This window comes from Osmerus mordax, chromosome 8, assembly GCF_038355195.1.
Source record: "Osmerus mordax isolate fOsmMor3 chromosome 8, fOsmMor3.pri, whole genome shotgun sequence".
Taxonomy (NCBI): Eukaryota; Metazoa; Chordata; class Actinopteri; order Osmeriformes; family Osmeridae; genus Osmerus; species Osmerus mordax.
Window position 1 is genome coordinate 20,248,306 of NC_090057.1, and position 24,929 is coordinate 20,273,234.

General features: G+C 41.8%; 1 protein-coding gene across 1 annotated transcript; it reads right to left on the reverse strand.

Annotated features, from left to right (window-relative positions):
• Nucleotides 1-335: 335 nt before the first annotated feature.
• LOC136947314 (apolipoprotein B-100-like) lies at nucleotides 336-15,511 on the reverse strand. The gene is made up of 29 exons (XM_067241311.1): nucleotides 15,451-15,511; nucleotides 15,175-15,207; nucleotides 14,892-15,004; nucleotides 14,641-14,786; nucleotides 14,373-14,520; nucleotides 14,059-14,211; nucleotides 13,848-13,972; nucleotides 13,676-13,761; nucleotides 13,115-13,565; nucleotides 12,898-13,012; nucleotides 12,655-12,801; nucleotides 12,334-12,545; nucleotides 12,020-12,215; nucleotides 11,751-11,930; nucleotides 11,427-11,630; nucleotides 11,158-11,328; nucleotides 10,859-11,064; nucleotides 10,585-10,767; nucleotides 10,374-10,504; nucleotides 10,044-10,254; nucleotides 9,741-9,913; nucleotides 9,446-9,609; nucleotides 9,256-9,365; nucleotides 8,764-9,137; nucleotides 2,617-8,646; nucleotides 2,421-2,532; nucleotides 2,278-2,301; nucleotides 1,721-1,907; nucleotides 336-1,573 (listed from the first exon to the last, which is right to left on the reverse strand). The coding sequence occupies exons 1-29, from the start codon at nucleotides 15,503-15,505 to the stop codon at nucleotides 581-583; spliced, it is 11,433 nt and encodes a 3,810-aa protein (XP_067097412.1). The 5' UTR covers nucleotides 15,506-15,511; the 3' UTR covers nucleotides 336-580.
• Between the last annotated feature and the right edge of the window lie 9,418 nt (nucleotides 15,512-24,929).

Genomic DNA, 24,929 nt, shown 5'->3' on the forward strand with positions numbered 1-24,929 from the left:
TCGAATGCAATGCCAGAATAAGGCTTTGCTCATTGGCTACTGTAACAGAAACTAACCGTACTTACATTATAATTATCCGATAGACTGTCAAGTCCTTTTTACCTGTAAATATACACTTCACATTTTTTTTTCTTTTGTGTCTTATTTCTGCAGAGAAACCTTTGGACCAGCATACAACCATCATACACCATAATAGGAGTGTTCTACCACCTTCTATGCAGTGGTAGGCCAAGGTCATCACAATTCTGTATTGACATCCTACTTCCCCCATAAGTCAAGTAAGCAATACTAAGGCTTCACAAATTATTCATATACAAATTTCAAACATACAGAAATGCGGTATAAATGTTTTTATTATTTATTTACTCACTCATTGCATCTTGAAACATACAGACAAATAGTAGAGTAGGTCAATAGGTCTTGTCACTGAATACTCATTTTTTGTTGGTGTTTTATATCAGTTGCCATGTACACAAGAACAATACAATAGCTGCATGTTGATTCCAAAGCTTTTAATTCCATGCCAACTCTGATTCTGAGTTCTGAAAGAGATTAATGTTAAATAGTTCACAAGTGAAGTTTACTGGCTGAAGTTGAAGGGAAGGTCAATCTCAAGCCTTCCTCCCTTAACTTTCACATAGGCCTCCTCGGAAGCATTCTGCAGGAAAGCAGATACGGTGTTGTTGAACTGGCTCACCAAAGCATTAACCAGCTCCATGACGTAATCAATTACTTGATTGACCTGCTCCATGCTGATATGAGTATTGACCTGGTCTAGGACATTCTTGATCAAGGAGACAAGGTTTCCATAGATAGCGTTGATGTAGATGGCAACCGCATCCAGGACGTCAGATTTCAGAGTGTCAACAAATTGCTGGGCCTTCTCAACAACAGCTGTCTGCGTCTCACCCAGCTTTTCTAGGATCATGTCAAGACTCTCCAGATGCTTGATAAGATCCACAATCTGGGCCAGGACGCTCTTCACGCTGTCTCTAGCCTCGTCAATAAACTGAGCACCGGACATGACAGTACCAATTGGCATAGTGACCTGAATGTTGCTGATCCTGTCCATCAAGGCATTGAAGGTGCTCTCAACATTGGCAAGGAGCATCTGGACAGCCCGTTCGAGCAATTGAGCAATGCCAGTGGTCAGCTTCTTGAGAACCTCAGGAAGAGTGGTCATCTCCTCTGAGCCAGGCAACTTGAACTGGATTTCACGCAGGGACTTGACGGCAGCATCCAGGAAGACCTGGACGGTCTTCTGGTACTGGACAACTGTGTTCCTGAAGAGGATGGACAGTTGGCTCAAGTCTGCAGCATGGTTGTTAGTTGTTCTGTATGCCTCCTCAATAAGGTTGATGACTGCACTCTTCAGCCCAGACACCTGTCCAAACAGTTGGTACTTGTCAGCAAAGTTGTTGAGAGTGGATGTAATGGCAGGGAGTCTCTCCTTCAGGCCCATGAGCATGTCATTGGGAGCTTCCATGTTGTAGGCAATCTTTAGCCTCATCCTCTCAGTGTCCTGAACAGATGCTCTAATGATTAGGATGTCCACGTCATCTTCAGGGGCAGACTGTTAGGGAGAGAGACATTGTTTATAGCACACATGAATCCTTTTGATTTGATTCATAATCCAGAAAAATTATTCTAAGATTGTAAAATCACCAAGAATGGCCTACGATTGCACAATAGTAATAGTACTGATTTAAAATGTTCTTACGGCATAACGACTGTAGAGTCTAGCGTTCAGCTGAGATGGAGTCCTGCCCTGGAGCTGAAGACCCAAGAACCCAGTGGATGGAGTTGAGACGGAAGCACTGATTCCGTCTCTGCGAGCGGCGTAACGGAAATTCACATCAGTGAAGGTAGCGCTTGTGATGTCCACATTTAGGGTGAGTCTGGAGTCACTGAAAAACAATATTCAGTATAAGCATGATCACCTTGGGGAAGGGAAGGTAATGTACATTTAGTCATTTAGCAGACACTCTTATCCAGAGCGATGTACAAATGTACATCGTACATGTGTACAAATGTATTTGGTAGGGGTGGGAATCTTTTGGTACCTCAGGATTCGATTTGATTCTTGGGGTCACGAATCGATTAAAATATATATATTTAAAAAAATATATGTTTTTTTTACAATTGTGAATCGATGTGAATTGCTAGAAGACTGAATCGCGATTCAAATGTGAATTTATTTTTTCCCCAACCCCTAATATTTGGTCATCTGACAGATGTTTACATTTAAGTATTATTAGTAATTTTTGTAATATTTACCTTCCTTCCTCTTGGCGTTTCTTCCTGTAGTGGACAATGATGGTTATTTTGAAAGTACAATAACACAAAGTATGAGTAACCGAACTGTAATTATTCTAAATACATCCATAGCCACACTACATTCAAGCCTCGTGAAATCTTACCTCATAACCTGGGAAAGAACATGCTGAATGTCCATGGTCAGGTCAGCATGTGTCAGGGCAGCTTTGCCAGTCAGACTCAGGATGGCATTCTCCAGGCCAGCAGTAATAGAAGCTGTTAAACCAAGAAGTGTCTCTTTCAAGCCTTTTTTATGAGTTAAGATAAAAAATAAAGTGCTTATGAAACGGTATAACTCACCATCTAGGTCATAATCCAGGAAGACAATAACAGAGGTAGCAGAAGACTTGAGGGTGACTTTGAAGATAGGTGCATCACCCTCAATCTCAGCTGCCAGACTTGTGGTGTACACAGGCGTGACAATCTTGGCAGTGGTAGAAACCTTTTGCTTGGGTGCTGTCAGCTCGACAACAGTCTTCTCGAAGATGGTAATATCCCCAAAGGTGCTTGGCTGAGACATGGCAATCTCAACATCAGCATTCAGGCTGGTTGTTGGTGCAAGATCAATGGTAGCCTGGGCTACATGCTTCCCATTAGTGATGAAGTTCATCACATTGGCCTCATTATTGCTAGTTACCTTCAGAACCACATAGACACGGGTAAAAGAAGCCTCCACAGCCAGGTTCTCATCCACATCAATCTCAAGGATCTTGGTCTCACCATCGTTGAGTTTAGCAATAGCAATGAGCTTTGAAGTGGAGCGCAGACCATCAGCATTCAAGTACATGTTAGCCTCATTGTCTACAGCCGCCAGAAGTGGGTAGGTCTCCAGGATAGTGCCATCAAGGTTGATCTTGGTGAAAGTCTCCATGGAAATATGGTCTCCAAATGCTTCCTCCAGCTTCAGGCTATGGTCAAGATCTGCCTTACCAACCACATTGATAAGGGGCAGGTGGAAATCACCCTTCAGCTTCAATGTGGATGCAGCATTTGCATTGGTCTTGAGGTCTGCTGCAAACTGCTGGTTGGCCTCAACGTTGAGGATGGGCAGGGCAATCTTACCAACAGTAGACACAGATACATCAACCTCCATGTTGTCGGTGTTCAGGGCGATTGAGCTGTCATGTGTTCCCTCAATGTGGGGGTTCTCCAGAGACAGAGCAGTGGCCAGTTTCAGCCCTCTCTTGGTGGTCAGACTGGTGGTACCGTCAAGCTTTGCTTTCAGAGCATCAAACACAGAGGCAGAGGTTGCACCCAGGCGGAAGACAAGGTCATCCTCAGCATAAAGTCCAGCATTGGCATTCAGATTAATTATAGCAGACTTGAATGACAACTCTGTGATCAAGTTACCCAAAGAAGGAATTCTTACCAGTCCCATGTGAACAAGGGGAGCAAACTGGCTCTTCTGGTACACAATCTTAGCATCCACATCAACAGTCTGCTCAGTGGTGGTCAATATGTGCTTTATGCCAGTGTGCTCATACAGATTCACATCACTGATGGCTGGGGTGTGGATGTCAACAAAGGGTACATGAATCTCTGGAATGTTGATAGGAGTGGTCAGGAAGTCAAGATTAGCCTCACCATCCATAGCTGCGAAGATGCCTGCCTCATTATTGTCATTGTCAATGGTCAAGTTGTAAGAGTATTTGAACTGGTTCAAGCGAACAAGAGCCACATTGTTGATATGTTGACCATCAGGCTTGATGGTGGCAGAATAATCATTCTGGAGATCTATTTTGGCGGTCAGAGCTTCACTGATGGTGAGCTTGGTGTTTCCCTTGTTCTGAAAGTCAAGAACAACCTCATCTGGAGAAATCACAAGATTGAAAGAGTTAGAGAGGATTCCACTGAGTCCACCAACAAGCTCCGAGTCATGGGCTGCCTTCAGCTCAACCTTCAAATCTCCCATGTTAGCATGTCCAGACGCCACCACCAGGCTGCTCTTGACAGCAGGGCCCTCTGCTTCAGAACGGGCATCAAATTTGAAGTAACTGAGTATTACAGCTTCAGCATTCATGGTCTGCTTCATCTTCAGAATGGCAGTGTCCGTGTCACTAGCGAAGGTCAGCTTTGCAGTGCTGGGATTGAGGGTAAAGTGTAAGTCACTCTTGTGGGTGCCGTCATGGGAGTTGAATTTGGCAGTGCCTTCATTTCCAATGGTCAGAACGATTGTAGTACCCTCCTGGCGAGCAACTGCCTTTGAAGTGAGAGCAGTCTCACTGCTAAGGCCAATGATTGGGAATTTCAGCTGGTGGTTATAAGTGGTGTCAACAGAGGCAGACATACCACCCTCAGTGGCAAAGAAGATGTTATTAACAATGTCAGCTGTATAGGGGGCAGTTGTGGCCTTGACTGTGGTCTTAGCTGAGGCCTGAGCTGCTATGCCATAGAGGGTCACCGAGGCCTGGTGTTCAACTGCCAGAGCAGAATGTGTGAACTTCAATGTCTCTGCAACAATCACACGGCTCATCTTGGGGATAGCAATGCGAGCAGTGGAATCCAGATTGTAGTTGAAGATCTCAAAGCTGGGAGATGTGGCCTGGGAAGTCAGGAAAGCTGTTAACTGAGGGGTCATCTCACTGTCAGTTGAGTTCTGGAGCTCAGCTGAGGTCCTAAGGCTGTAGATGGGAGTGCCGATTCTAACTTCCCCATAGAGCTTTCCAAAGGATGGGATCATAACCTCACTGGGGATTTTTGGCAGCTTGATCTCAGGGATCTGGAGAGTAGGAATCTCCAGCAGCGTCTCAATAGGAAAATGAGGGAGATTCGGAAGGGATATCTCTGGAAAGGTGATCTCTGGGAGAGCGATTTCAGGAAGCGTTGGCAGGTAATTCATGGTCAGTTCTCCAAAGAAAGCATCCACATCAAACATCTTGATCTCAAAGTTGGAAATAAAATCAATGAGCTCAACGATTCTCTGCTTGATATCATCAACGGTAATGGTTAAAGCAGGTACAGTGTGGAAACCGAGGATAGTAAACTCAGGGATGTCCAACTGTGTTGGTATTTCAGCCCCTTGAAGCTTCTCAAGTGTAATCTTCAAGGAAGGTACAACAAGGTCTGTAAGAGGGATGGTAAATGAGGGGAGGTCTAGCTCGGTTGCCTTCAGTCCAGTGACAATGCCCTCAACAATCTGCTTCACTTCACCAACAATTGGTTGCTCAGCAATCGCACTCTTAATAACCTCAACAACATTGACTAACGCATCAGTGATGATAGTGATGGCCTTGGTATAGTAACTGTTCACCAACTGCAGGTAGGAAAGAATCTCAGCTTTCACATCCATTTCAGAGATCTTCTGCTTAAGAGTATCAAGGACAGCCTTTAGGTCATTCAGCATGGCATGGTCAACTACATCCCTCACTTTTTTGATCATGTCTGCAACTTTGATTTCCCTTAGTTGTTCAATGGAGGTCATTACAGATGACAGAACAAAGTTGACAAACTCTCTTGTAGCTTCAAACTTCTGTGGAATTTCAAGTGCCTTAATCAGCTCATTCAGGTAGGTGGTGTATACACTGATCATCTGGTTGACCTCATCCGCATGAGCATTGTAGTCAAATGACTTGATCTTCTGGACAACAGAATCAAGATATTCATTCAAGTGATCAATCACCTGCTTCATCTCAGTAGCTTTCAGGTAGTTGATGGCTTCCTCCAGCACCTGCATTACCTTGGCAGGAATATCAATGGATTTCAGACTGTTTGCCACCACCTGAATAGTTTCATCAATTTTGAACTGCTGAATGAGTTCCAAAACCTTCTCCAGGATGGCCTCAACTTTCTTGTCAGCTTCTAACTGGACAATAACTTCTCTTAGCTTTCCATGGAGAGCATTGACTTTTCCAATGATGTCAAAGTTTAGAATCACTTCCTTGACAGATTCCACAAACTTGCTGATCACGTCGGTGGGTATCTGAGCCATCAGCTCCTCAATGTGGGCTTCTAGGTGTAAGGAGGCAATGAAGCTCTTCAGATCCTCAAGGAATTTGGATGTGTCAAAGCTCTCTATGAACTGTTTCAAGACACCAAGAACCTGCTCCACCTTGGCCTTAATATCAATGTCATGCAGGAAGGCAATGCTGGTGTCCTTCAGTTTCTGCATGTCGATCTGCTTGATCAGCTCATCGATGGTCTCAATCACAGCAACAATCATAGCTCTGATGTCATACTCTTCATAGAAGGTGTTCAGCTCCTGCTGAATTCTTTGGATGACAGTTTCAGACAGAGTACCACTCATAATCACTTCCTTGGTAGCAGCAACAATAATCTCTATGCGGGATGCAATGTCAGCCAGCAGTGCCTCAATGGCAGACTTAAGGTTAGCAAGAGTGGCTTCCAGATCTTCTACAGTTATAGCATACTCCTGGGTGAGGGCAATAAGGTTCTGTTTAAGCTGGACAGCCTTACCTTCCAGGTTCAGTTGAACAGCAAAGTCACTAATACGCTGGGGCAGAGCCTCAAGCTTAGCCTTGATTTCTTCATTGTTGAGGTAATTCTGCAGTGCCTCTGCCATGCTCACACTGGTGATCTTGATGCTTTCCAGGATTGCTGGCAAACTTTCAATCAGTGACAGCTGAATAAAGTGACTTTCTGTGTTTTTATCATACTTAAGGAAGCCAGAAATGATAAACTCCTGTTTTTCACTGTCATCTGTGTTCAGGAGGTTAGTGAGGAGTGTGCTGGAAACCTCCAATCCAAGCCTTTCAGCGTTGTGGTAGGCTTCGACTTCCTGGTTGAGGACATGGTTGTTCACCTTGGACTTCAACCTAAGTATGGCTTTCTGCTCCTGAGGAGTCATAAGTGCATCTAGCTTGTTGTCAACTGTGGTCTCCAAAGAGAAGCCATTGTCAAGCAGCTGGGTGACTGAGGCTCTGCATTCATGCGAGCTAGCTAAAGCCAGGGGCTGTGCTTTAACAAGGAATTTGCCATAGAGTTGAGCGCTCTGCTTGCCGTACAGGGTTAGGTCACCATCGGCATTGAAGATGGCATCAAGATTGAAGTCAAAAGGAATAACACTGGCACGGATAGTGTGGTCGAAGCGGAGAGGCTGGGAGTTGAAGCGAGCATCATTGTGGATCCTGGCAGCAAGACCAACAACTTCAAGCTCTGTGTTCTGGCTCATGTGGGTTCCAAGGAGTTTTCCAATGATACTGCACTTAGCATTGGCAGTCAGGCCAGCATAGCTAATCTCATAGGTGTGTTTGATCTCCTCCTCACCATATGCAGCCTTCAAGCTTCCAGTAAAGTCCAATTTGTAGAGCTCTGCCTTCAGCTGAGCCTCATTGACCAGGTTGGCATCCAGTACCTTCAAGTGGTTGTTCACATTTGCTGAGGCAGTGTAGGGCTGCAGGTCAATGGTAATATCATGAGTGTATGACGTTCTCTCAGTGACAATGGCTTCAGCCTTTGAGGTGAAGGCCAATGTAGACAGAGTGAGGGTCAGAGCATTGGTGTTTTCAACCTTAACATCATTCAGTGCAGCCTTGGTGTCAACGGATAGGGTTGCCTTGGAAGAATCAAGTCCAGCAGCAAAGGTGTTCTCAACAATCAGGGGACTCTGGAGGGTTGTAGTGCCACTTGTGGCCAAGCCATCCTTATTCATAGTCAGAGTGGCCTTATGTGTAGCCTCATGCTCAAACAGCTTAATATTAGCATCACTGTTCACAGCCAGACCATTGACATCTAGGGAGGCAGTAACTAAAGAATACACACGATTCTCAGTGTGGTCAGCATTGGTTTCCATCTTTAGAGTGACTGCTCCAGCACCAGCAGAGGCCTCAGCCTGGTTGTGGATCTTCATGCCAAGAGTGAGTGCATTTGTGTCACATTTCAGGGACAGCTTGTTCTCCTTGAAAGAGAGCTCGGCAGCATGAGTGAGGAGGTCTTCAAATGCATTGGTGTTAGACACAACAGCCAACTCACCATTGCTGAAGGTTGCTGCAAGGGTGTTCTGGACACTAACAACAGTTGAATCGATCTTAAGCGAAGAATCAATCTTTGCCTCTGGCCTGAATGGGAAGATGGAGAAAGACTGGGTGGCGGTGGTACTGCCGTAAACAGGTCCTGCCTTGACTGTTCCCTCCACATTGCTCTCAGCAGTGATTTCTTCAGCATTGAAGCCAACCAGGCCAGTGTGCTCCAGAGCTACATTTAGACCCAGGGGACTTGTTGCTTCAATCTTGCTGCTGGATTTCACATTGATCTTGTCTGTCACTGTACCAACTTCTGTGATGCTGACACTGACATCAATGAGCTTGTGGCTCACAGAGGTCTGCACATGGGCCTTGATGGAGTCAGCAGGAGTGCTGGCGATCAGTCCAGAGCCTATAAATGTAAAGAAAAAGGTAAATATATTCACTAAGTAATCTCAGATTTTAGAGAGTTTTGGAGAGTGTCTTTCTGCCCACATACAGTTTGGTACAAAGAATATGGAAATTGTACCTTCAATCTTGATGGAAAGGATGTCCACTGGGGAGTTGCCTGCTACTTTAATATTGGCTGAGTAGCTTGGGGTCTCAACAGCATCCCTGCCAGCAGAAGCGGAAGCCTCAAAATCGTACAGATTGCTGTTTACCTTGGTGGAAACCTCAGCTTTTCCAAATAGAGGCACAAATAGAGTGATTGACTCAGGAACAAAAAGTTCAGGGATGGGAATCTGCATGGAGTGAACCTCAAGGCCAAACTGGGGCAGAGATAGGCGTGGGGTGGTCAGGGCAGGTGGGAAGTTGAGCTCTTCAGTTGATTTTCCTCCAAGAGGCATGGGGAGCGTGAGAGTGAAGCGGTCATCATTGAAATGATAAGCAGCCTTAGCCTCACTGTAAAATGCAAATATGATATACATAGATATTTTAGATTTAATACATACATATTTGTAATACTCATATATATCACCTGTTAGAGCAATTCAAATTTGTGTCAGCCAATGTAACTTACGCATTAACAAACAGTTTCTCTGGCAAAGTAATCTCTGGCATCTCTGGTACTCTTAAGGTCTGAATGTAGGGAATATCAGCAGCATATTTCTCCAAGTAGATGTTGGTTGCCTGGAATTATATTTCTTGTTATGCTTTTATTGAGAAATGATCTCAATAAAACAAGATGGTATTTCAAACTTAGACTTTACCTCCACAGACTTGGTGAGGATGTGGCGGACCTTCATGTCAGTCTGGCCCACCTGCAGATCAAGGGCATCATTGACAATCTTCTTGATTTCCTCAACGATAGGTAGGATGTTCTGGATCTCAGAGTTCATGTCAGACTTCACTTCAGCCTCAATCTTGCTGTTGTCTAGGAGAAGAGAATTAAAATACATCAACTGAGATGTGCAGAGAATTGAAGAACTTGCAAATAGTTTTCCGTAGATATCTATGGTGATCCAAAGAAATCTATTAAAGTGGAATTATTGAATGCCATTGTACCATATTTCAGGGAGATCTTCTGCACTGAGGTTGTCTCAGGGAGCTTGATGTCACTCTCAAGCTCCAGTTCTAGTTCTTCATCACGCTTCAAATGGGCTGTGACTGTGGCATCAGCCTTCAGTGATGGGACAAGCAGCTGGACCTGCAGCATAGCGTCCTTTAAGGCCTCAATTCTGAGAGAAAACAAATGATGAGCTTGTGTATTTTGGGTGATGACACAGGTTGATTCAAAGGTTACAGGTTCTTTGAATCCCAGGTTGATTCACAGAAATAAACACATGTGGTACTGCAATGTCATCTTACTTGGCATGGCCAACCAGAGACAACTGAGGGATGTTCTTATTGATGAGATCAATGGAGATGGAGTGTGTTCCTTTGCCCTTTGTGTTTTCATCGACAACACCCAGTCTTAGTCCAACCTCCAGGTCATAGTCAGGGATCTGGATGTCAGTGGTGATGACATGTTTCCTCCTGTTGTACTTCATGGTTGCTGTGGCCTCAGTGGGCTCAGCACCTGTTTTTCCAGATTAAAAAGAGTTCAGCCTCCACCAGAAACAAAAATGTTTGGTCGATGAAATGATAGTGTTCTATTTTGAAATGTAACCGAAAATACTTTTGGGATGAAAGTAATACCTTCTGCTTTTAGGACCATCTTCACTGTGTCAACCTTCTGGTTACCCTCTTCTCCCTCCATGAGGAGTTCGTAGGTGACGGTGGCGGAGTATTCAGACACATCCCCTGTGGGGTGGAGCTCCACAGCAAGCCTTAAAAGAATTGTGTGTCCATTACAATTTCACAACGAAATATATATATTTTAACATTAAATATCTTTTCAAGTACTTACTTGCTATCACCAGTGAAGGGGAAGTAGGGGACAGTATCATGAGAGCTAGCATCAGTGTACTGCAAGACAGTGCAGTACTTCATTCCAGCAAAGACAGGTGTGCATTCAGAAACATCAACTTTATCTTCCACGATCGGGAGTATTTTCTTCACCTCAGCAGAGGTCACAGCTACCAAGGAGTTACTGTAAGTGGAGAAGAGAAAAGTATGAGTTTGTGCTGTTATTGGTTTGTTATGATTATCATCATGACATTTAGTTGTTGTTTGACACTAACGTGATGCTGATCAGCTTGGCAGGGCTCTGGAGAGCGGGGATGGTCAGCTTGACTTCACTCTCGGACACAGCAATCTTAGCTCTGAGTCCACTCTCGTGGTACAGGTTGGTGTGCATCTCTAGGCCAGACAGGACATACTCAGGGATATGAGAGCCAACCTTGGTCACAAACTCAACTCCAGCAGAGGGCATGAAGGAGAACTCAGCCTAAAGGGAACAAAGCATCTACAATAAGACAAACAATGTAATGCCAGTAGTTTTAAAGAATTATGCTGGGAACTGTAACTAATAAAAGTATACCATGTTAGCAGCACTTTGAGCAATGCCTCCCTTGATACCAGGGGTGAAGGTACCAGAAAGGGCAATCTTCAGAGGCACACCAGTAGCAGTTGGCAAGAAGAATTCATTGTCCATGAAGATGTAGTGAGCAAAGACCTCATTGTCCTCCTTGGTCATCAGTCCCTTAATCAGCTACAAGCAGATGTAATAATGAGTTCAAAGACATGTTCAATAGCAGAAACATGGAAAATAATATAAATAGATATTGAAGTAATTTTCTGAATACATACATCAGTGGGGAACATCTTCACCATGTTGTCAATCATCAGAGCTGCAGAGTAGGCCATTTCTTCCATGTCTTTGGTCTTGAGGTACCCCAGCTCATTTCCCATCAGTCTCAGGTAAACCATAGCCTCAGGAGATTCTTGAGCCTTCAGATCCCTCACCAGTTTGTTGAGGTTGCGGCCGATTTCTCTAACAAGATTCTGGGAAGTCTAGGATATATATATATCATTTTCGACAAAATGGAAGTTAGTGAGATGATTGATTAAAATTATAAATAGATATACAATTAAACATGAGACAATAAAAGTGCATTATTTTGAATACAATACCTGTCTCTTCTTTCTGTCAGCCTTCAGAGCAGGCAGCATGTTCTTCAGGACCTCATTTATCTCATGGGGCATTTTGTCAGAAACAAAGAATATGGTCTTCAGTACTGTATCAGGGAAGAAGCCATGCTCACCGAAGAGAGTCTCAACTGTTGGCTCCAGTCCTTTACCCTCCATGCCAACCTGAAGAAGGCAATAATGCATCATCAGAGAACTGTAAACTTTAACAAATATGCAGAAAAGGCCTACAAAGAGCTTGATTTTCTTTTTACCTCCAACATGTCAATATCATAGCCAAAAGCTTTCAGGGTCATCTCCAGCATTACTTCCTTAGGCAGGTAGCTGGCGCCCTCGAAGATCATGTTGCCTTCAACAGATGCAACCTTGTAATTGCGGGAGAATTTAGTTGGATCCATGACTGTTCCAACCTCATTACCCTGAAGAGCATCAAGGATCTTCTGTCTCAGTCTGTAAGGACAAAATAATATATGGTATGAATGATTAAAAACAAGCATGATGAAAGACAAAATAAAAAGGACGTTTATCTAAGATAGTACATACTATGTGAATATCTTTTTTTACATACCCCTGGGTCTCAGGCTCAGTGGAGGCCAAGATGTTGGTCAGATGGGAGATGACAAAGCTTTTAGCCTGCTGGTTCTCCTCAATAGGCAAGGCGGCAGCCAATTGAGCCAGTTCACTTGGCTGAGGATCCTTCATCAACACCAGATAGGCAGCAACACGTTTCTGCAGAGGGCTAGCACTGTCCAAAAGGACCTGCATGAGTATTTCTCTTCCCTGTGACAAGAAAGACAACTTAGTTTTAGTAGGGAAGCAAGTCATATTAAGTCCTCATTGTGGTACTGGATTTTGTTTCTACTGAAGAATGGTTCCTAGTTTGGCTTGCCTCCTCAGGAACAGGGGTCTGTCTGTAGGCCTGGATGGCTGCTTGTTGAACCTCTAGGGTGGCAGCGGGCTGGTTCACGCACTGGATCACAGCGGTCCTCAAGGCAGGACTGGCAGCTCCCATGGCAGCGGCCATGTTACCAATAACCTGGAAACAGAAGCAGGAAATGTTAGTCATATTAGATTTTTACCTTGTGTCAGGAGGAATAAAAGCGTAATGTATTTTGTTGTATGAACTTCTCACCCTAAGGGTCATGAAAATATGTTCCTGGTCACCAGAGCAGTCCCCCAACTGGGCAGCCATAAACTCAGCAACAGCATGGATCTCAGGGGTCAACTTTCCTTCAGCCTTGTAGAACCTTGTATGGATAATAGGGAAAATATATTACATTAAAAAGGGCCATCAAGACAAAATGTTATTATTCTACCTTGGGTCACAAGCTAAGTAAGCATTCTCTCACCTCTTGACAGCATTGCTCAATGCATACATGATGGGCTTGCTCTGCTTGTACTGAGCCATAGCCAACATGTCATTGACCAGTAGGGCAGAGGGGTTAGGCAACAGGCCCATGGTGAACACAGCAGCATCAACCTCAACAGCTGAGGTGTCAAAGGTCCTGAGGATTTGCATGAGGGCACTGCTACATTCTGGTGTGCCGCACTGGGCCAGAACCTGGTATGTCAGGGGACCGGAAATTTCTAGGGCCTCTGGAACAGCAGGGCTCAGGGTCTCTTGCTTCATTCCACGGACCATGCTCACAAGCTTCTGGAAGAGGTGGGCTCTATTCTCTCCGTTGTTGGACTGAGACAAAGTGGCCAGTTCTCTCAGGACGGCCAGTCCTGCATCCTTGTCCTGAACAACGCTCCTATCTTCAGCAGCCTCCATGGCCAGACCCTTGAGATTAGCCTCATCTGTAGATAGAGAAAGATTGGACTGATAAATTGCTCCAGTTTCAAAAGCACATTTGCGTATTTTATATGGCTGTCAATCAGTTCCCAAATTAAACTCAGAAGACTCATACAGTTGTCGAAGACTCTCTCATTGTAGGCTGAAACCTCCAGCAGGGTCAAAGACTGCTTGCCAACGTTGGTAACTCCATATTGCCCCCTATGGGAATATATAAGATATTAAAGAGTGCTGGATATCACTTATTTTCATGCATATCATGGAACATGGGGTTTGCTGAGGCTCACTTGTGAGAAAAAGGCACCAAGATGTGGTTTTCAGTGCAGGCACCAGAGGTCATGTGCTTGTTCTCATTATCAAACTTGTAGTTGCAGGTCTGAGAGCTCCTGATCAGCTGGGAAAGAGGGTAGTGCTGTAGGAGGAAACGTGTTTTTGTTGTGAATTATTTTGAAGGGGTGTAATTGTATTTCACAGTGGTGACAAAGGCCAAAGTCTCACCATGCCAGAGATGAGGGCCAGGGGGCTGGTGTGGTCCCTCTGTGGGATGAAGTTGTCACATCTTGACAGGTCCCTAGTGAGGGTAATGTCAGTGGCAATGTCCTCCCTTGCATTGACAGTATTGTCGGTCTTACACATGCCATGGATGGTAGGCTAAAGTGGACAATGAAAACATCAAAAAGATTTCACATTTAATAATGTAACTTTTCATGCATATTTACTGTATGTTACATACATACAACCAACAACAATTGACATATTTAACTGAAAATGTAATATACACATACAAGAAACTAGGTGTTAAATGAACATACCAGTCTCTTGTTCTTGTCTTCCTCCAGCAGGGGCACAGCAAGGGCAGAGACAATACCCCTCTTAATGTTCAGGATGGTCATGGGCTCATCCTCCTCAGGGTACAGTTTCACATCATACACTCCCTCAACCACAACCTTCAGAGGATGTCTTAACAAGGAGAATATGACAAGCAATGATTCAGATTTAGCTCTTTAAAAATAAATATTAGAAGTGCTTTACAGAGGCAGCCTAACCTAAGTAAAACAGAATAGAAAAAAAGATACACACTTCTCCATGGCAGCTGCAAAGGCATCAGAGCCGGCAGCAGGTCCGAACACAGGATTGCCCTCTGCATCTGTATCAACCACCTCACTTAGGCTACAGCCTGTTGTGCGAAGGATGTAACTGCAGCTCTGAGGAACTTCAATCTCAACCTACACACAGAGCTTAGTGTTACGGAAACTGCATACAACCACATTAGGGAGGTCATCATTGTTGATGAACAGAAGAAAAGCTGAGCGGTCTGAAATAGAACTTACTTTGCAGGAGCCTTTAGGTCCATTTCTGAGTTGGGAAGCTCCATTTATGGCATTCAGGGACTCGGCTTCATACTGGTATTCATACTTGTGGAAGGTCTTGTACCTTTGTGCCACTATAAATGAACATAAGTAATGAATTGATACTCTTGGCAATGTAGTCATAATTATTGTGCAATGGACTACAATGTGTTAATCAATCAATTTCATGTTTTCTGTTTCTATAAGAAGGCTTGTTGTTTGTTGGCAAGACACACAATAATGTTTAAGGACTATAAGGACTCACGCAAGCAGGATGCATGTTCTTCTTCTTGGGCATCTGTAAAGTTGGTCATGAATTTGCATGAAACAAGAAAAAACTAAAAGTAAGGAAATCACATTTATATACTTTAAATATGTGATGGACATACAGTCATACATACATTTGTTTTATATGACTGATTTAGAAGATAATTGATAACTAGGTAATAATAACTGTAAAATGTCTTCTTCTGACATAAATAAAAAGATCTGCACCAGAAACATGTGTAAGGTTTTAGAGAAGAGTCTGAGATATACTTACAGGTTAAGGCAAGGGTGCTTAGAAGCAGAAAAAGGCAGAGCTTGGCGTCACCCATTATGGGTTTGTTGAAGCTCTCTCCTTTGGGATTGGCGAGTACTCAGACGAGACTAATTTCACAGCCGCAGCACAGGCCTTTTATACCTTTGGTATTCCATAGGAGAGGGGTTGGGACGTACAAAAAGTACTGTCCCAGCTCCAAAGTCCATGCCATACGTCTGTGTGGAGGGACAAAGGCAACTAGTTTCATAAAGCTCTCCATGGACATGATAGCTAATATGCAGAATCAGTCTTTTTGCCTTGGCCAAGCAGGTGCTGTCATCGCATGCTGTATGTTCAAACCATAGAAAGAATATTCAGATATTCCATACACTTGAAGAGATATTTATTATTCCAAACGTGCTATACTTACAAATCCTTAAAATGAGTCGATGCAATCTGTAAGTATATCTCAGACTCCTCTATATGTACTTGACTTCTAAATATTAGATACATATTTTCCCAATGGAAAAACAAAGGCCATTGCTAAACTTCAGGACTATGGGGTTTCTGGGTGCGGTGGGTTCAGAGCTGAGGGTGAAGTCCAAAAATACTTTTATTGCAAAATGTTTGTGGCACATTTTCGTTTCTAACTATATTATTTTAAAACTGATTTGTTCCTTCTTTGCATAAAAAACCGACTCTTATTTTAAATGAGAAACATAACAGCAATCATTGGCAGACATGCAAGAACATCTAAGTTACTGTGTTCCAGTTTGCATTTAGCATGTGTTGATCGTTATCAGGCATGACTGTATCACTTGATGTACAGTACATGCCTGTGATCTAATGCTTGTTTGTCTTGAGTTTAAGGGTTGCTTTTTACTTACTTTGACTGAACTTTTAAAGTCTGCAGTCTTACATTTGAAATTATGTTTAAACTATTGACATCCTGGCATGAATATGCAACAAAAGGATCAATAATTGTACCACATTTTAATTTCAAAATGTTTCAGAAGTGAGCTATTAAAGAAGTACTGAATAATTAATAATTATTAATTATTAATCTGTCACAAAAAGCTTTTTACTGAGATACTATTCTATCTGACAGCTCTCATAAAAACACACTTTTTTATTTGTATTTGCATGGCATCTCTTTAGTATGAATGAATGAATCATAGATGGTGACAAAATAACCACTCTTCCAACAAAATGGTAATCTCTTGCTTTGGGGAGACAGGGTAGGGCAACTCAAACAGTATGTGAATTAGACATTAGATCCAACCACCATTTCTTATAATTAATTATGAACTTTAACTACAATTCAGGGACCAGTTACCATGGGGTGGGAATACAATTGTTATACATTATGCAGGCACATAATGCAGTAGAATTTTGACTACTCTAGAGAGAGATATGAGACAGATAGTTTGATTGGAATTCAATTTAATTAACAGTCAATTATCCGTATAAATTGTCATGAAAATATTTCGTACTGGTACCAATACTGTCACTTTTTAATGTGACCAACATCTAGCTTTTTTTTTACCACTAGATGGCAATAAGACAGCATGTTCTACATAAACAATTGTTATGGGGTTCTACCATGAGGTCTAATTTAGTTTATGATGCCTTTCTTCCCAAAGGTACAAAGTAATAAAGCATGTACAATGATGATGATAATCATCATGATAATGATGAAGATTATGAGAATAATACATACTGAAATAGACAGCATTTATATATTTTAAGTTTGTAATAATTTAGTAGCCTATTAATCAACTCAATTGAACATTTAGTCACATTCCGTATTCACTTTACATTTACATTTAGTCATTTAGCAGACGCTCTTATCCAGAGCGACTTACAGGAAGTACAGGGACATTCCCCCGAGGCAAGTAGGGTGAATTGCCTTGCCCAAGGACACAACGTCAGTTTGCACGGCCTGGAATCGAACTGGCAACCTTCAGATTACTAGCCCGCTTCCCTAACCGCTCAGCCACCCGACTCCCTAGTCAGGCAAAATAGACATGGTAGTAGCTTTAGGGATAGGGCGACTTAAAAAAAAGTGACACTTTCTATTTGTGAGGAAAGATCTCTTCAACATAATGTATTTATGCAATACACAATAAGATGCACCTATAATGACTAGCTTTTGGTCCAGGGTGGCTTCAGCAGATATATATGAAGTTGATGAGGTACTACTTGATTCGAAGTCTGTGTCATTAGAAACATTCTGTGTACTATTATTATTATTTCCAGTGATAATGAGTGAATTGAACTTGTTTTCCTGAGATCTCAAGTTCTTTATGTAATTATCTCGAAAGAACAATTTCTGTTTTCCAATTATCATTTTGTTGAGATAACCATTTTTTTTTTCTTGAGACAATAAAACAACTCGAGATCATGAGAACAGAACAATAGTCTATCCCTCAGTGTAACAATGGCAGAAGAGCAGGCGATTATTGAACACAGCGTCACTTATCTCTCAGACTTCTCAGAACAAGATAAGGTTTCCAAACACGATACTAATATGTTTCAACAACACACATGAGGTAGTCCAACTCAAACGTCAAGGAAGATGGTAGGTAGACAGATTCAGCTGACTCCGAAGGAATGTTATAACTCTGAAAAACACATAACGAATAAAACAGAAGGCACATGTTTGTGGCAGCACAGCTTCACTTCTCTCTGCCTGGAGCAAAACGCCAACTGACTATTTATGGTATTCCATTGACAACTAGATTGCTTCAGCCAGTACCATAGCACAAAGGAAATTTCACACATTAATCATAACACAAGGAAGTCAAGTAACATTTTGGGACAAATTTACAAGCTTATTTAAATGGCTTTAGAAATGGTAAGCGGTCCAAACAGATTACTTAGAATGCATCCAACAAGCAAAATAATCATTCCTACAAAAAGGAAACCATTCCACTTTGTTTGACCAGTGATGTCATTTAGTCATGTCATTCATGACATCACCAGGGTCATCCCAAACAAATGTCCTGCATGGTGAGTCTGAACAAATGAACAAATAATGGTGAGTATGAAGATTCAAACATTTAAACAATGTTCCATCCTGAAACATAATAATGGTATTCATGCTAACTTATGGCTGTGTGCGTGCTTTAACTGACTCGTGCATATTTGTAAACTGTAAAAAACACAAACAAACCCAGGACCGTACATGATGCAATGTTGTAACATCAAGAGTACATTATAGCCACATGAACACATATAGAAATGCTATGGCATACTGTACACAATGTGACTTAATTTGGGTTAAATGGTGAAATTCATGATTGGTTTGAACCAGGGGTGTAGACAGACATTCTTAACATTCGGGGCTTAAGGCCGATTTATACTTCTCCGTTTTTACGGAGACGGACACAGGGAACGCCCTCTCCGACGAGGAACTCCCTCTCCGTGTCCTCTCCGAGCCCCTCGGAGAGCTCTACGTGCACCTCCTGATTTTCCTGACTATCCGTCCGTCCGTCATTTTACAGATACCCCTTGGCTGTGATTCCGTATTAAGAACCGCCTGCGTCAGGGGCGGGGTTGCCGTGACCAACACCACGGAACAGAATCCTTTGACCGCCATTGCTGTAAGTTTACAATTCATATTTCAGCTAAACAGTACATGTAAATCAGCATCTGAATTAAAATGTGACGATAAATGGGCAGTGTAGTTTCTGAAAATGTGCTTATTTTATTGATGAAACGGCTAATTTGTCAATTTGCTCCGACATTTCGATAACCTAGCCAGCATCGCAGTGCAGCGCCACCTACTCTTCTGGCAGTGAAGTGTTTTCAGCACCCACAGCCTTCGGAGTACTATAAATTCAACCAATCTGTCCGACTCCGTCTGTCCGTAACGGAGTCGGAGAAGTATAATTTGGCCTTTAGCCCAAACCTGACATTGGACCTTGAGTATGTGTAATTTGACCTCAGCTAGGGACATAAACATAGAATGCAAGCATTCGCAGCGCGCAAGCAAAAAATATTGCATTAATTTGAGCACAAAATAGGCCTACTGTTTTATTTGCTTTATGTAGGCTAATATAAACATTACATTAGACTTATTGTTATGATGACTGTAGGTGCCTAATCCGATTATATCATTAATCAACAGGCAATTTCAAAAGTTTCTTTTGACAATTTACTCCTCTTTTTACTTCTTTTCTTGCATATTACAAAAAGTGTTGAAGAAGTCACTCAATATAATAAAAACATGTTTAGGATCACTAAATACTACTTGTTAATGTGATTTGCATCACGGTGCAGCCATACTTTTAGCGGGGATAGGGTATCAATGGTCCCCTAATGATTGCTAGATGGCACATCTTGCACACAGCCAAAGCAAGGTTGGAAACTGGAAGTGGCCTTCGTCAATCTGTCATTGATTTCCGTGTTGATAAGTCTGTGACTATTTCATAACGATTGACAACAATCGTTGTCTAGCCCTTCAATCATTCACCTAAATTGTATCTATTATTAAAAAAATTCACACGTTGAGGGTTAGACTGCAGTTCTATAAATGCATGGCCCGACATAATCAACATTCTATTGTCAGCTGACAATGATCATGTTGTTGTCCCGAATCAAACAAATAAACACACAGGGACATCATAAACATTCAATGGTCTGATAGATACAGTTATCCTGGTAAAACATTTATTGTTCATCATTTATTGTCAGGGCACGGTCCAAGTAGACCTATTGCAAATATGAGAGGCAAGTGTAACTTGTTGGAAAATTCTCTAATTTCTTCAGAAATTCCTCCTTTTATTTATCACTGTAACATTAGGAATGTGGATCTCGGGTTACGCATTAATCAAGCCTATCTATAACAACTAGAAGGACAGATAACAGTTAACATTGGCCGCGTTTCCCAGATTCGATAAGAAGCTCTTAGCGCTAAGAAGCTCTTAACGAATCTGGAAAACGCGGCCATTGTCATAACAGAAGCAAACTCTACCCCTATTTGCCAACTCCATTCAATAGACTATCTTTCTAGCGCAGTTCCCTAAGTCGATCAGCCTTTAATAGCTGTAATGCTTCATATGTAGACTGTGTTCGTCTGTATAAAGTGCAATATCCCATCCCCCCTCCTAATCACCAAGTGAATCGGAAGATTTGGTCTTAAGTCAAGTACCCTTAAGCCTCGTGCTGCCTTCGGGTCACATGACCCAAAGGTTCATAACGAACCATCATTGTGTTTACCCAATTTTACCCAATACAAAAACAAATAAAAATAATTTTCTTTTAACCATTCCAATGTGGGGGGTCTGAGACAGCCCGACAGTTAAAAGAAAATGCTTCACTTTGTTTTTGTATGAGGTAAATTTGTCGCAATACGAAGGTGGGTCACAATGACTGATGGGTCAGAATGACCCGAAGATAACACAAGGGTTAAATATAATGTTTCACTATAGGTTTCACTTTCAGGCTATTAACACTACGTGTTACAACAACACAACGTTGAGCACGTTACCTACTTATAGCGCCGTTAGGGGTCAAATTCACTAGTGAGTCTCCAGACAGGGACGTTGTGACTGACATGTAATGATCGCTAGATGGCGCTTGTTGCACAAAACAGAGAGTGATGTAATTTGTTTGGAAATTCAAGGCTATAGGCTTACTTAATTGTAACCGGTTGATGCTTAGCCTATTCAATTTAACAACTTTTTTTTTTACAATTTAACAAGTCGCACATATAAAACGAAAGTTACATTTGATAAACCAAGGAAGCACCCTTTCTATTACAACTAGCCTGACAGATGCATTTTGTTCCTTTGACATCTATGGACTAAATTGAATGAATAGGCTAATCTTGGGTATTGCATTGTGCACAGGATTTCTTTTTTTTTGCTGGTAACCCGAGAATGCATCTTTCAGGCTGTTTGAAAGATGCGACCCCCCCTAATGATCGATCGCATAGTGAATCAGTGCATTTGGTCTCAACAGTTCCTTTCAACGGTGTCTAGCTTACTCAAATCCAGTTACCCAACATTCCATTCTGATAGGCCTACTTACAGCTCAAGAACACATTTCTTAGCTTATTGTTACATTCACATTCTCTTTGTACATTTAGTCATTTAGCAGACGCTCTTATCCAGAGCGACTTTGTACAGAATATGCATTCGTTGTAGCCAGATGTAAGATCATTTACTCATTTAAATACCTCTCGATATTTCAGAAAAGCTGTTGTAAAATATGTCATTGAGTGGGCTGCTATAATTTTAGGCAGGAATTAGAAAAGGGGGACTTTGAGAAGGAGGAAGTTGTGTGCAAGTGGAGACAACTTGTAACCCGGCTGAATCGAGTCACGGAGCCCTGTAGTCTGTCCGCGTTTCTAATTATTATAAGCCTTCAGGAACGATCGGTTATGCTATGTGAATCCAATGATCATAACAGCCCCCGCCCATGCCATCATCTCCTTTTATTAGGCCTACCTTATTTTATTCATAAATAGATAAGCCTTGCATTTGCAAAATAGTTGCAAACTATCAAAGTCATATTCGTTTCGCTCATGTGTGAATATGAAAACTGCATTTATTATGTTTATCCGCAGTACAAAATACATTTGCATTTTACGATTACAATTATTGTTCTCGTTATGTCATGACATAAGAATTGCGCTTAACAGTCAACACACAATCACCCATGTGAAGCTAATGCAGTTCATAGCAGTGTTGTAGTACTCGAGACTGGTCTTTTGAAGGTCTCGGTCTTGTCTCGGAATCGACCGCATTTTTACTCTGTCTTGTCCTGGTCTCGGACAAAGAGGACTCTGGATTTAATTTCAAGAACAGTCAAGACCCCAACTGCGGGAATATCACTAAATTGCCTGTGCATTGTTTAATTTATTGGGTGTGCTTTGCCTTCGGCAAGGGCACAACCTTTGTTCTCTCACATATATATTTATTATTATTATTTATTTTCGCCCCCCTAAGGATCAGTCAATATTTGGACTACATACACAACGGCGGTGTCAAGAGGTTCGTCTTGGTAGCGATTGCGTTGGTTGTATTTTTATTTACGTTCCGTTGCATGGTTTAAGTAGAAATTGCGTTTTTGTGGTGAAAAGTGAAGCTAACGGTGGCTAATTTGCTAGCCACAGTCACTGACGTTTACTAACGTCACTACGTCACGAAAACACGCGTGACTACCTGTAGCAGAACATTCGTTTCACATCTGTTAACTTGGGGGATAGCTAGGCTAACTATAGCTTTACTGCAAGGCAGCTGCAGGAACGCCACAAGCAAAGAGGCCAGGGTGATAACTATTTACTCATTTTACTTTGTGATGTGAAACACAATTATGAAATGTAATGTACAATATTAGCTGATATTATTAAGGAAGTAGGCCCACATCTACTTTCGGAAACGGTAGTCTACTATTTCACTAAAGCATTAGCATCATGACATTAGCCTCTGTTGCCCGGGCAACACATACTACAGTGGTCTATGATGCATCTGTTTTCAATCTTTAAAATAAACATTCCTCACAAATACATTTTCGTTGTAGGATTTATTATGACATTACATTACAAGTAAACGATTTGTGGGTGAAATTATCATTACCTGTGGTTTCAAACCAGTGTTGCTCACTGCAACGCTGTAGCCTACGCGAGACACTACAAAAACATCTACACAGCTGTAGGAAGTCAAACGGCGACAGAACATGTTCGGCACTCCCCTTACTTAAATCAAAAGTCTTTCAATAGGTGAAACTATCTGACTACTAACCTGAACTTCATTGCCACAGCCTAAACTTTGTCAATCTGTTCATGAAAATAATTAATTTCAGCCTAAACCGTACAACGGAACGTTAAATCCAATTCAACCAACGCAATCGCTACCAAGACGAACACAGCAGTAGTCTAGTACTGTACTGTAGTAGTACAATTTACCGGGGCAGCTTCTCCACACAGGGATAGCGCACTTTGCGTGTTACTGTTGTTACTTAATGATCGCTACCAGTGAGCTTTTCAAGAAAGCGATTTTCCACTAAATAAATGTCAAGCTTATTTACGTTTTTGGGGGCATATTTTCAGTTAGAAGATGGTACTGTTTGAATCGCGATTCAATCTTCTACTGCCGGTAACGTCGTAGAATAATCTTCAAAGGGGGTTCTTTACTCATGAATGAATGCAATGAGTAGGCTAAATGCATGAAAATATCACGAGAAGGGAAAAACTTAAAAGGACGTTTACCTGGGTTAGGGTTAGGGAAATGAGAAGATCTATTTCATTTTACACTTCACTCGTATTTTCAGTTGTAAATGAGCAGCAAAAAAAATGCTTTTAAATCTATGTAATCTTTATAAATAATAAGTATGCATTTTTATATAAAATATACAGAAATATCAGTTTTAAAAATGTCATTCAAAAACGGACCCCTGTGCAACCTACGCAAGCAAGCACACCCTACAATTTCCCCAGAAATTGTACCCTCTCTAGTTATTATTATTATATCAACTTCTTAGTCCTTTAACTAGTTCTGCATACTTTCACCGATTCCTAAAATTTTTGTATCAAAACGTTCAACTCCTTCAGGAGATGTTGGCTATATGACTTTTGGTATTTCTCACTTTTATACTTTTTAAGACATTAAGGTTTTTGTGCAAATTATTCTCCCATTAAAAGTAATGGTAAATCCTTTCAAATCATTAAAAAGCTTCCTCCTCTTTCAAACGTAACTACTTCAGTATACTTTCAGCTAGAGACACCATTCAACCTTTAAAATGTTCACAAGACATTCAGCTATTCCCAAATGATTCAGCTTTTTCAAATATTCAGCCAATTTTGAATTATGACAGTTTGAAATACATTAAAATGTTTGCTCCTTCTTGAATTTTATGAATGAGCAGCCAGCAGTGGCTGCTCTTTTTCTGATATTCAACTAAATTGTCAAACTAATTCCTCTAACGTTCATATAGTTTAACGTACAGAAACAAGTTATACCTTAAAATGTAGGACAAATTGTCCTCTTTCAGCCAATGTAATTACTAAAGAGCTCACATTTACAGATTTTCAGCTATGGGCCTTGAAGCGAGAGCAGCCTTTCAAATTCTCTCACTAACTTCAATGGAGAGGTGGGTAAAATCAGTCAGAGAAAGCAGGAAGGAAGACGATTTCGAAACTGCCGGTAGAGACATATTTCTGACCGCACATACATATAAAGGACATCTCTAGTTTCGGCAGAGTCTTGGGTCTCGGAAAATATCCTCATTTTATTGATTGGACGTGTAGTTTTGCGTCTAGGTCAACTTGTTTGAGGTGTGGATGCTAGGTAAATGTTCGTTTTTCTCTCTGCCTAGCTCGTTTGCGATCACAGCTGCTCCATCGCCGTGGCAACCAAACAAACACGCACCAGGAAAGCAAAAGGAACACGTTTTTGAAACTGCAGGTAGAGTCGTATTTCTGACTGCACAGACATATAAAGAATATCTCTGGTTTCGGCAGAGTCTTGGGTCTCGGAAAATATCCTTATATT